This window comes from Cebidichthys violaceus, unplaced genomic scaffold (genome assembly GCF_023349555.1).
Source record: "Cebidichthys violaceus isolate CVI_PGR_0920_01 unplaced genomic scaffold, fCebVio1.0.p SCAF_9, whole genome shotgun sequence".
Taxonomy (NCBI): domain Eukaryota; kingdom Metazoa; phylum Chordata; class Actinopteri; order Perciformes; family Stichaeidae; genus Cebidichthys; species Cebidichthys violaceus.
The window spans coordinates 3265507-3278556 of record NW_027176975.1 but is presented as its reverse complement, the minus strand read 5'-3'; the positions used below and the strand labels follow the sequence as shown (position 1 = coordinate 3278556).

Sequence of the window (13050 nt, the reverse complement as noted above, 5' to 3'; positions counted from 1 at the left end):
TCTTTTTCAATGTTTTTTTTTTTTTTTTTCTTTTTTTTTTTTTTATATATACATTTTTATGTTGTTTTTTTTTTTCAAGCAAATATTTGTAAGAAACAGATTATAACTTTTAATCATAAACCATGCTGGAAATCGCATCATTATGTTGTAGTTTTTTTTTTTTTTGTATTTAAAAGTAAATACATTTTGATCCTTTATGAATCTGTGGTTTGGTGGAATCCTTTTGTGTGTTTTTGTTTGGACCTTTTTTTTTTCATATTGTATTTTTTTACTCATGTCCATGTTAACACATTAAAGTACAAATGAAAGAACAAGCTAAGAAACTTTAAATAGATGTAAAAACAAAACCAGACAAAAATAAATGTATATTTAACGGAGTAACGTTTGCTAAACCTTCTGGAAGAGAAATTGTGTTCACTAATTGTAGCAACAAAATGTTTTAATCTTTGTTCCTAAAACTATTTAATAAGATGTTACTGAATGAACGCAGTCTTTTGTCTTTATTGGTAATAAAACTGAACTACTTAGCCGGTCACAGGTTTGATTTAACTGTGATGGACACATTTAAATATTGTGCTGTACGGAAAGATCTCCACACGACTGACTATCAGTTTCCTCCATCAGTTTGTTTCACAGTCTATTTAATGACAGCTGTGCCTGTGTCACCATGGTCTAATTAGATCACAGCATACAGGGAACACTGGTAAAGGACTTCAGGCAATGGTACCCTAATATGTCACTATCAAAGTTATATATACAAATTATTATAAGTTATTAGATTCACATTCGTATTACATGCAGTTTAAAATGGATTATAATCCAGGCAAAGCAGAAACTTCCCCATCTTCCTTGTTTGAGCCCTGAATGTTGAGCCCTTCTCTTGAAAATCTAGTTTTAAGAAATGTATTATTTGTGAGATTTTAGTGAAGACTTGAACTTCACATGGGCCACAATGCTCCACGGTTTTCGACTGAATATTACATTTCAGTGTTACTTTAGTTAAATATGAGGGCTGCAACTATAGATTATATACATGATCATTTGATCATTTAAGTCTATGAAAGACTAAAGTAGTGAAAGTCGCCTCTCAAAACTCCCTAGAGCCCAAAATGTATGTCCTCAAATTGCTTGTTAGGTCGAAAAATCATTTACCACGATATTTGTAAAGACAAATAAATCATTTGAGAAAGTGGAACCAGCAAATATTTGTCATTTTCAACAGTAAATAATAATAAATGTAGTTAATATCTCAATACTGTTGTTTTTCTTTGGGTCGACAGAGTTTTAAATTTGTTTAAAATCAGTTATTTACATTTCTAACTTTAGTAAATGATGGTTTCTTTCCACTGGATATTAATTCATTAGTGAGACGGTGTGCGCATGCTCGGCTCTCCTATTGTTTCGGTGTTTTCATTCATCTCTGTACGCAGCGCGAACAAAGGGGCGTGAGGCTCGCCTTCTGATTGGCTCCCGTCGGGACGCCGCCGTTCCGCGAGCTCCGCCACAGCAGATGGACCTCTCTCGCGCTCTCCTCCTCCTCCTCCTGGATGCACGCGCCCCAGCGATTGTTTCCAGCGGCAGGAGGGCGAGCGAGTTGACCGAGGAGTTTCACCCGTTAACGGATAGTTCAGCCGTCACGAGCGAGAAGAGGAAAGACGGGAGAAGGAGAACGGCGGACGAGGACAACCGGAGAGCCTGCTTCCGCCGGGATTTTGGTGAGCCGAGATAGATCTCCAAAAGTCGAGGTGAATCAGACAGAAGCGTCGCTGTAGCGGGCGGCTCGTGATGCTTGTCTGCGGGTTCACGTGGGACGTGGACTGCGTGTAGTTTGATAGCGTGATTGTTTGTAACGTTAGCCTGCTAAAGAAGACTTCGACACGTTTAGACAACATTAAATTCGCAACAGCGACATTCATTTATTTTATAAAAGCACGGGGGACACATTTATGGACTCAAAATCTCGAATACAGAGCCGTGTGTGACGTACTTAATGGGCACGCTCCGTGTAACACTGGAGCCTGAGCGTTGAGCAGAAGATGATAAAAAAACATGCCCTATTTATCCACGTCTGGTCTCTAGCAGGGAGTGTGCACACAGCTGTGTGTTAGTATAAAAGGTTACGTAACAAGCAGTAGATGGTTGAGATTCCTCACCACACACACACACACACCCAAGGCTGGCTAGACGTGAAGTGAGTCTTCTGTCTTTTAAATGTCCATTCAGCTGTTTATTAGTAAGTAAACGACAGCCCTCCAGGAAAGGTAGACCGTATCCTACTGTCTGCGCATGCTCAGTTTGTATTGATGTTTCTGTCTACCTGCATTGGGGGTTGGATCATTTATTAAAAACAAGACAATTCAACATGTTCATGAAGTGGAATCAACATTACGTGGAGGATCTTTACACCAGACCGCGTTAGTCTGAGGTCCGTGGGTCTGATGAACTGTCATGAGTGAACTCTATCGTCTTTAATGAAGTATCCGGTCAACATGAGCTGCGATCAATAGCACAAAAAGAGCTCTGTGAACGTTGTGTCGGGTCTGACCGACCAGCTCAAAGCACACATGTTCACCATTATAGAAGAAGAAGTCATCTTTAAATGGCTTACACCAGTGAGCATATTTTGCCATTCTGTGTTTTTGGCAAAATGACAGGATGATTAATCGATTATCATACTAGTTGCTGATGTATTTTTCTCGTGGATCGACTGATCTCTGCAGCTCCACAGTCAACAAAGAGGCACGAATAGTTTCTGCTTGATCTGGAGAATCTGGACGCCATATTTAGATTCTTGCAACGTGTTGTATGCCTAATGAGGAGCAGGAGACACACACACACACACACACACACACACACACTATTTTTGGTTTCTGGGAGCTCAGATGTTTTCAGTGTTGCTATGACAATGGTGACAATAGTGAGGCAGAGCTGTAGTAATGTGGAGACTGGAGGAGGAGGAGGAGGAGGAGGAGGAGGAGGAGGAGGAGGAGGAGGAGGGTTTGAAAGCAGACGGGAGCAGGTCTGGAGCTATTCATCGTCCATTTCAGCCAAAGACTTTGACAGAGGAGGTTCAGAGACAACAGGGCAAGAGGGCAGAAAACAAGCGTGCATGTGTGTCAATGAAAGAGAGAGGGGGAGGAGGGCGGTCAGGAAGTTGTGGTCATGAGTTTTAATAGCATGGTGGATGGTTTCTAGTCCTCCACGAGGGAATCACAAAGGAGAAAGCTAAATGGTAAAAACAGTCCAGACAGCAGAGAGGAAAGAATTCCCTAATCAGAAAACATTAGAATAAAAGGAGTTACTGTGTGTGAGCAGATGAAGGCGTGTGAGGCAGAGGGGAGGGAGTCAATGAGGTCTACATTATGAGCAGAAGAGCTCCCTGATCGGAGACTAGAACCGGGGTCAGTCCGACTGCGTTCAGACGCCGCTGTCGGCTTCAAAGCAAAGAGAGACGGAGGCTTCTTCTGAGGTCTGAATGTCACGGAGATGATCTGCACACAGACGAGGAGTTCTGGTGATAACGGACCGCTTTGGTGAACCGTCAAGGTGATTTTAAAACGATTCTACAGGCTCGATTCTGGAGGAGACGCTGGACACGGCGTAGGAAAGGTCACGGTGGAGGTGTTCGGTAAAGAGGGGGGGTTTGCATAGGAGGCCGTTTATTCTGCAAACTGTCACCAACAGCAAACAGTGAACTGGGTCCACATTTCGCACAACAGCCGCTGATGCTCCAGCTGCAGCTTCAAAGGTTAAATGTCAAGATTTTGATCTCGGTGTCCTGTGGTGACGTCGGGAAGCGGTTCGATTTCGTAATCGGTCGTCGAGCCGGTTGACTTTAAAATCCACGTTGGTCTCGCGAGACACAATTACGACACTGTGTCTCGGGTTTGACAGTCGGCCGCATGTCCGTCTGCGACCGCCGGCCAGTGACCGCGGCCGCCGTATTAAAGACTAATGGTCTCCATTGTGCAGCTGAACGCTTGATCTTTTCGAGCGCTTGACAGGGCAAATACAGGCGCTGAAATATTGATGGGGCTGGGCTGATTGGTGTTTTAATATTTAATTCGGCCACAACAACTGAACACATTCATATCAGTGATTGACAGGCTCGCTTTATTTATCAGCACTCTGTGTTTAAAGCTGCTACATTACAATGTTTAGTGTGTGTGTGTGTGTGTGTGTGTGTGTGTGTTGCAGCCGCTCTGCTTGAATTGAGGAAGTTTCGGGGCCAGTGTCAGTTTCCTGTGTGACTGACTGAGCAAAGGAGGAAGTGATTCAACGGAAGGGGAGCACTTCCTTTTAAAACGCCCCTGATGCTTCCTCGTCTGTTCGCTGTCAGACTCGCAAGAAAAGGCGTTTTTGATCCCGACACCTGAGTGACAAACCTGAGGATACGTACAGAGTCTACCTCTCTTAACCTCTCTCTCCCTCCCTCCCTCTCCCTCTCTCTCTCTCCACATCTGCAGCTGTCTCTGGTGACTCAACAAAGATCACACAGTCTTCACTACGGTAAGATCTCTTGCACTCTTGTAACTGACATTTACACCACGTTTATTTGGCAGGTATTGTCCCTCTGACTTTAAGTATTAATACTCTCGTGAGTCGATACGTTACAGAGCTCCAACAATAGTATAACAATTGATATGAATGAGTGAATGCAGAGACTGGATGTTCTCTGTGGTGGAATACGCGGCGTACACATCTTCAGCCTGCTAACACGCTAACGCTCGCTGATTAGCATTAAGCACAAAGATGAAAGTCAATAGGATTCACCTTCTGGGGACCATGACCGTGTCATTTCATGGTCAGTCCATTCAATATTTCTGTTCCATGTTTCAGTCCGGACCAAAGCGGTGGACAGACAGACGTGACACACTGACATTTCCATCCACAGAGTGTTACTAGAAATGTAAATGATGTGTTCTTTAGAACATGTACTGCCTGTATAGACACACATGTGATGGGTAGATAAACACATGTGATGGTTTGCTCACAGATGAATGTTTTGTAATGATTAGGCTGTGAGGGTGGCACATGTGTCCTCCACCTGTTCGTCTCCTTCTGTCCTTCCTCCTCCGCTGACACACAAGGACAAATACACCAACGTTCAGCGAAGAGGAAAAGCCCTCAGCGGTGATGGCCGGCTGCCATGTTTTAAACAGCTGCATGTGTGCGAGGAGAGACACAGACACAAGGGGAGAGAGAGAGAGAGAGAGAGAGAGAGAGAGAGAGAGAGAGAGAGAGAGAGAGAGAGAGAGAGAGAGAGAAAGAAAAGATGTACTGTAGGAAAGCAGCTGTTCTCCCTCCATCACAGGCCAGATGTTGTGACTGTGTTTAACTGTTCACCATGAGTTGATCTGTCTTGACAGGAAACTAGATATGCTCTGCTGTGATCGTTGCTTTACCTCCTCCTTCTCTTCCTGCAGTCCCTCACCTCCTCCTCCTCCTCCTCCTCCTCCTCCTCCAGCAGCAGCCCGGCCGGTCATGAGGAGTCATGAGACAGAGGGAGGAACTGTGTTAAACTCTCTGTGTTGCTTGTTTGTGTCTCAGCTCCTCTCATGCTGACTGAGAATGGATGATCCAGAGTACGGGGTTCAGATCGGCGAGAACAAGTTCATCAGGAAGTAAGGATTCAAAACCCCAAACTGTCTTCTTACCCTTTATTAACTTTTGGGATGTTGTTAAAGTGTGCGCACTTTACTTCACTGCTGACCTTTTACTAGGCGTCGGAGCATTTATTGATGTATTTAAAGCTTCTCGTACAATATGCAGAGCATTGATATACGGTGGCTGCTGATAAACGTCCCCCAGCCAGTCGTCACGGAAGCACAACGGCCGTCTTCTTACCGTAATTCGTCACCGTTAGCGGCGTTAGCTGTGAGCCGTCGCCATGTTGAGAGCCGCGTGGAGTCAGTAGCCAGGCTCTGAATACCTTTTTAAGTGTGTAGTATGTCAGTACTTGACTTGAGAATACGCGAGTACTACAGCTCGCTGTAAAACACCGTCTCATACTTCTAGTCTCTGAAAGAAGATTTATTTTGTATTTCAAAGGCTGCCTTGACAGCATGACATCAATCAACCCACATCTGATGCTTTGTAGAATGTAGTTCACATGACACACACACACACACACACACACACACACACACACACACACACACACACACACACACACACACACACATATATATTTACATAAGTGGGCTACAAATATGTGAAATCAGCATTTCCTCCTCTCTGTCTCCAGGGCAACAGTCCTCTCACATCTGAAGACGTACAACCTCTACTATGAGGGACAGAACCTACAGCTCAGACACAGAGAGGTAGGGGGGTGTGTGTGTGTGTGTGTGTGTGTGTGTGTGTGTGTGTGTGTGTGTGTGTGTGTGTGTGTGTGTGTGTGTGTGATTACTCTTATTTTAATGTTTCTTCAACAGAAGCACTTTCACCACCGTCTGCCTTCCTGTCACCAATTGACTCTCAGTCAATTGTAATTTAATGTGCCCTATGCACTGTATCCCAGAGGGGCAATAACAGCCGTGTGTGTGTGTGTGTGTGTGTGTGTGTGTGTGTGTGTGTGTGTGTGTGTGTGTGTGTGTGTTTATGTGTGTATATATGTGTGTGTGTGTGTGTGTGTGTGTGTGTGTGTGTGTGTGTGTGTGTGTGTGTGTGTGTGTATATATATGTGTGTGTGTGTGTGTTGACCACGGCTCCTCTCCCCCAACAGGAAGAGGGGGAGCTGATCGTCGAGGGCTTGCTGAATATCTTTTGGGGCCTGCGGCGACCAATCAGGCTTCAGATGCAGGACGACCACGAGCGGATCCGCCCGCCCCCCTCCTCCACCTCCTGGCACTCGGGTTGCAATCTGGACAGTCAAGGGTAAGGGCTCCGGTTACGCATCGCTGACCGGAAATGGTGAAGCATGGGCGGGTCAGCAGGGGGGGGGGGTCAGATATGGATCATGTCTAGGTTGTTCTGATGAGAAAATGAAGTTGAATTAGATAATTGATTTCCACAGTTTGCTAAATCCTATTGGCGACGGTCCAGAGACAAAGAGGAACCTTTTAACACTACTGGCTCCGGTTGTGGATTTTGCCCCAAGCTACCACAGATCAGTTAGCGTCGATAGGCTTGAAGCCCCTTCCTGTATTCGTTCATCAGGAGAAGCTACTCTTGTTCCATTAAAAACAGAGCCAAACCATCCGTGCTGATGTTACTGAAGCTTCAGTCCAAAACTAAAGCACCGGTACTTCACACATTAAAGGAAATACTTTCACATATCACCGAAAAAACTGCATCTATAAAGAGGAACAGCTGACACAAGCTGAAACTGACCAAACGGAGACGTGTGTGTGTGTGTGTGTCTGTCTGTCTGTCTGTCTGTCTGTGTGTGTGTGTGTGTGTGTGTGTGTGTGTGTGTGTGTGTGTGTGTGTGTGTGTGTGTGTGTGTGTGTGTGTGTGTGTGTGTGTGTGTGTGTGTGTGTGTGTGTCTTATGTGGTTAACGAACGTCTGCTGCTTGACAGGAGGTCTAATAACAACAACGGTGTTTCTTTTTAAAAGTTCCCCCAACAGCACAGACGGTCAACAGACGACACAGCAGAGCCCGCCCACAGTGGAAGTGACGCCGCCCGACAGCCAACCAGAGGACTCGGATGTGATGGAAGAACAGGCGGAAGAAGGTGAGTCACGACAATACAATCAATCTGAGCGCCGCTTCTCCGCCACGACCTTCATTTAACGATGCGTCTGAAAATAACACTGAGATGACGGCTGGTGTTGTGCGACAGAGGACAGCGAGAGCTCCGCCCAGCTGCTCAGGACGAAGAGCGACGCCGGCGTCTTGAGGCGGGGCCAGCGGCGCTCACCCAGCGACCAGAGGAAGATCAGACGCCATCGCTTCTCCATCAACGGACACTTCTACAACCACAAGGTGAAGTCTGAGAGTCTTAAACACGTGCTGTGTGTGTGTGTGTGTGTGTGTGTGTGTGTGTGTGTGTGTGTGTGTGTGTGTGTGTGTGTGTGTGTGTGTGTGTGTGTGTGTGTGTGTGTGTGTGTGTGTCTAAACAAATAAAGTAATAGAGGAAAATAAATTCCTGTCTTTTCCTTTTTCTTCAGACGTCCGTGTTTACCCCTGCGTTCGGCTCAGTGACTAACGTCCGCATCAACAGCTGCATGAGGACACCGCAGGTGCTTCGAGTTCTCCTCAACAAGTTTAAAATCGAAAACAGCCCGGACGATTTTGCGCTCTACCTCGTCCACGCGAGCGGAGGCGAGTGTGAAATCATTCAGCTCAGAAGAGAAAGAAGCGTCGCTGAAAGATGTCGATCGATGCCTTTTTGTTGACGGACGTTGTCCCCGTTTGTTTTCAGAGCGCGTGAAGCTGAAGCGGACTGACTACCCTCTGGTGCTCAGGGTCATGCAGGGGCCGTGCGAGCAGGTCTCCAAGGTCTTCCTCATGGAGGAAGACCTCGGAGAAGAAGTCACGTATGACGTAAGTCGCCGCGTTCACTGTGAACACGTCTCGCTCCTCTCTTCTGTAATCCCCCTGTTGACCTCCCGCTGCTCTCTGTTGGTGTGCTCTCCTCTCCTTCCACCAGGTGGCGCAGTACATCAAGTTTGAAATGCCCGTGCTGAAGAGTTTCATCACCAAACTGAAGGAGGAGGAGGACAGAGAGGTGGTGAAACTCACGAGAAGGTACGAGAGAATCGTAACACTTTTATATTCTCCACGAAAACCCTGTCTCTCCTTTCTGTCTTCCACATGTTCACCAGCTGTTACGAGCTTTCAGAACACAGCATTGTAACACATTCGTTCCTTTTTTTCTCCGTCTGCACTCGCCTGCCTTGCCTGCAGGTATACGTACCTGCGCTGTAGAATTGAGAAGCAGCTCGGTTGTCTTCCTGAGGGGGGGACGTGTATGTGATCTGCTCACCGGACCGTCGGAAGCACCGCACCACATCTGCCCAGCTGTGACCGAGACGCTGACCCCGGGATCAGCTGACGAGAACACCGACGTATGTTTCAGCGATTATCCTGCTCCTCCTGAACTGCATGGAGCCTTTTTTTTTTTTTCTTCCTTCAAATCATCCAATCAATGGATCCTACAGACAAAACGTCGACATGCCGTATTGTTTGCATGTTAGCAGCAGCAGTCTTCAGACCCGGTCTCACCTCCTTGTCGTCGCGCACAGACGTTCCTGTGCAGAATGAGCCTACGGAACGAGACGCCGAGTCGTCTGTCTCGACCCAAAATCTATTTTAAAGCACCGACGTCATAGAATATGATCTGAATTAAGTGCCTGTTAAAAGGTTTCTCCAAGCACAAAGACACGTGTTCCGTGTTCTGAACTTATTGGCCTGCAGAAAAGTACAGAAAGTACAGAAAGTACAACAGAACAACGTCAGACCACACCGTCGCCCTCTCAATATTATCTCGGCCGAGAAGTTCACCGCGGGGATTATTGACGGTCGTCTGAGCTGATAATCTGTATTATGTTGTAACTGTTGAGGTCAAAGGAATAGTTTGACATTTTGGGGAAACATTTTCTCGCCGAGAGTTAGCCGCCTGTCGCGTATTTGTACAACAGCGCTTGGTTAGCTTAGCATAGCGCAAAGACTGGTAGCTGCTAAGCAAGTCTGGCTCTTTCCGAAAGCTAACGCTCACATATTAATACGTCATATCTCATGTTAATCTCTTCAAAAAAAAAACAAAGTGTGTTGTGTTACACTTTTGGGTTTTTTGTTGCAGACGAAACGAATAAAGTGTTTGTGAGCTTCAGCTCTTTAGAAACAGTCAGGCTAGCTAGCTAGCCACCAGTCCTTGTGCTAAGCTAAGCTAACCAGCTGCTTGTGATAGCTTCTTATTTACTTCATGGTATTAATCCACTCATCAAACGCTCATCAAGAAGTAAAAAATGCCCCCGAAACTATTCCTTTCCAGGAAGAAACCAGACGTTGAGGTTTTCTGGTGACTTGTAGTCCTGCCTTATGAAACACAACGAGAAGATGTAAAGTAACAAGCACAGTGAAGTACCGTAAGATCCACGAACAACACTCAATGTCATTCTTCACGCCATGACTCCTGGTAGGCGTTGGGACCGGCTATTTTTATTTTTTATTTTCCATCCAACAGAGAATGACACGAGTGAAATCCCAAAAGACTGTGAAGTATGCCGAGCCGTCTTTTGTTTTGAAGAATGTTGTGTGAATGTACGAGTGAGCGTTTCAAAGAAGCACAACGTTGCCTCCGAGCGTACGGCTCTGCGCTTTCGTCCGCTCGACGTCTCCCATCGTCGTCGTTCAAAGCCTCGCCGTACAGAACGGAGAGTGAGAGAGTGAGAGAGTGTGAGAGAGAGAGAGAGAGAGAGAGAGAGAGAGAGAGAGAGAGAGAGAGAGAGAGAGCATGTTCTATTTTTAGTGACTCTTTGAAGACTTGCCTGCTTTTTGTATTGTGTCTTTTACAAAATAATGATCTTTAAAGATTTTAAGAACTCATGCCACGACTTGGAAAATGTTTTTTTTCATACAATGATTATTTAATACAAGAAAGAAAAAAAAAAAAAAGAAGATATATATATATATTTATTTATTTATTTATTTATATATATATTTATATTTATTTATATATATATATATATATATATAAATACATATGTATTTTATATATATATATATATATAATTTATTTATATATATATATATATATATATATATATATATATAATTTATTTATATATATATATTTATTTATATATATATATTTATTTATATATAATCTGTAATCTCGTTCAGGTCAGTGGGGGAAAAGCCCGGCATGTTATATAATGAGCTTTAAATGGGTGACCATGGTTAAGTGGAGAGCAGGGCCATCCTTCAATCGGAGGATCGGTGGTTCGATCCCCGGCTCCGGCTCCTGCTAGTCTCATGTCAACGTGTCCTTTGAGCAAGACACTTAACCCCAAAAATTGCTCCTGTATCTGTGCCTACGGTGTGTAGATAGATACTGGATCAAAGCGTCTGCTAAATGACTGTAATGTACTGTAAATCGTGTTGCATAATTCAAAATGACAGAGGAAAAATAACAGGAGTAGTTGGAGGAGTCAAAGCTTCGGGAGAGTTCGTTAAGTGTTCTGGTTTATTCACTAAGTGGTTAAATAATTCAGACTAAATTAGGACACACGTACACACACATGTACACACACATGTACACACACATGTACACACACACACCCACAGAGGTATTTATGATGCCGGCGCTACAGCGGCTTACTGCTCGCCCAGCCAATGAGCAGGTGTGAGACGGTGATCCGCTTCACCTGCTGGAGATCGTCTGGTCACCGAAAACGCTGCTTCTCTCGGTCAGAAGAGTCTGAGCGGCCGTCAGCGAACGCAGCGTGGAAGAGGACCGTCTTCTTTGTGTCCATCGCAGACAGACAGACGGACAGACAGACAGACAGTGGACAGGTGAGCTCGTTCATTCTCACTTCTACTTCTTTAATACAAGCTTCTATCGAGCTGAGCGGGTTTTAACGATGTGTAACAAAAGTACATTTATTAAGTGTTGTACTTAAACACTGTTTTGTCTTGTACTGTTAACTCCACTACATTTATTTACTGAAGCGGTACTGTACTACTAATCTACCCAATAGTACACAAAGTATCAAGAAGGTGCTCCACGTTGACAAACTATCATACATGTATTCATGTGTGATATTATATCATAATATATGTTTAACACTTTGAAAGGAGCCGTAAGTATTTTTACTTTTGATATTTCAGCTTCATTCTGGGGATAATACTTGTGTACTTTTTACTGAAGTAACCTTTTGAATTCAGTACTTCAGGATCTGAGCAGCACGTAGTTTCCTCGTCTGATTGTGTGAATAAAGTTCTCTTCTCTCGTGAACACATCTCAGGGCTCCGAGTTTCACAATGAAATGTTTTCAATCCTCCTTTTGTGAGTCGCTGCTGCTGCTGCTGCTGCTGCTGCTGCGTCTTTAATCTGGATTATTGTCAGACTAAGTGACCTCGTGTAATTATAGCTCGACTCGTCTTCGTAGAGGACGCAGATTAGACCGCGTACTGTTTGGTCGACGGCGGAGCAAATGATGTCATGCTGCTGGACGGTTGGAGGAAGTAATCTCATTGTTTACTTCAGCGCCACGTTTTAATACGCGAGCAAGCACTTTGTGCTTTAATCTAAAGTAATGCGTTATGTTTTACAAACCGATTATGTATTTTGCAATATATATAATACAACATTTCTGTCTTAAATATGGTGAAATATGAGTATAAAGTACATGTACTTGCTGTAGTTACTTTCCACCATGTTGTAGGACTATATTATTACTGTGTAACACGTGTTTATTACATATGTTGCACACATATGCTATAATATATAACATAATGTATAACACTACTTAAATACTTTATTATGTCTTGTTTATACTTGCACTATACATGCACAATTTTCTGATATATATTTCTTGTATAGTATTGTGAGGCATATATTGTAAATAGCTTTTTAATGTCATCATTTCCCTTATTTCTATTTATTTCGTTCCATTAGTTCTGTCACTCCCCTGAAGTTGTACGTTATTCTCTCTGTTTGATAGGCGTTGGGTTTAAACACTGATGTGTATTTATGTGTATATATATATATATATATATATATATATATTTAGTCGTATATATTGGGGCTCATTATTGCAGCAGGTCTGTAGAACCAGACCTCGCCTCCTCCAGTAGACCCTAATGAAAGGGCGTTAGAGATTATCAAAGCCATCTGATCCCAGGTCAGCCGCGGTGTCGCATTGTGACGCCGCTTGTGTAAGATGCGTTTGTCAAAGCTGGATTACGAGCCGTGATCTGTCCTGCTCTTAATTCATCAGCGACGTAAAAATAACATGCAGCCGGACTAAAGCGGCAAAGAGAACATCTCCCCATCGTTCATGAGCAGCGTGTACCTTCAGGGAGCAGTACGACCAAATACAACCAAGTACAGCCAAGTACAGCCACAGCCAAGTTCAACCAAGTTCAACCAAGTACAGCC

At 44.3% G+C, this 13050-nt stretch overlaps 1 protein-coding gene across 2 annotated transcripts; it reads left to right on the top strand.

Moving 5' to 3' along the window:
* Positions 1 to 1501: 1501 nt before the first annotated feature.
* rassf2b (Ras association domain family member 2b) lies at positions 1502 to 10493 on the top strand. Of its 2 annotated transcripts, none has more exons than XM_068704185.1 (11): positions 1502 to 1715; positions 4467 to 4509; positions 5551 to 5624; positions 6248 to 6323; positions 6725 to 6876; positions 7559 to 7677; positions 7786 to 7928; positions 8114 to 8267; positions 8368 to 8489; positions 8596 to 8693; positions 8853 to 10493. In XM_068704185.1, exons 3-11 carry the CDS (start codon positions 5572 to 5574, stop codon positions 8920 to 8922), a joined length of 987 nt encoding a protein of 328 aa, XP_068560286.1. In that variant the 5' UTR covers positions 1502 to 1715; positions 4467 to 4509; positions 5551 to 5571; the 3' UTR covers positions 8923 to 10493. The 2 variants fall into 2 exon arrangements, with proteins under 2 accessions (XP_068560286.1, XP_068560287.1); XM_068704186.1 differs by having other exon boundaries at positions 1502 to 1745.
* Positions 10494 to 13050: the final 2557 nt, after the last annotated feature.

Coding starts and splice junctions, on each gene's coding strand:
- rassf2b (XM_068704185.1), top strand. CDS start 5,572: ATGGATGATCCAGAGTACGGGGTTCAGATCGGCGAGAACAAGTTCATC. Junction 6,324..6,724: donor TACAGCTCAGACACAGAGAG/GTAGGGGGGTGT, acceptor CTCCCCCAACAG/GAAGAGGGGGAGCTGATCGT. Junction 7,678..7,785: donor GGAAGAACAGGCGGAAGAAG/GTGAGTCACGAC, acceptor GTTGTGCGACAG/AGGACAGCGAGAGCTCCGCC.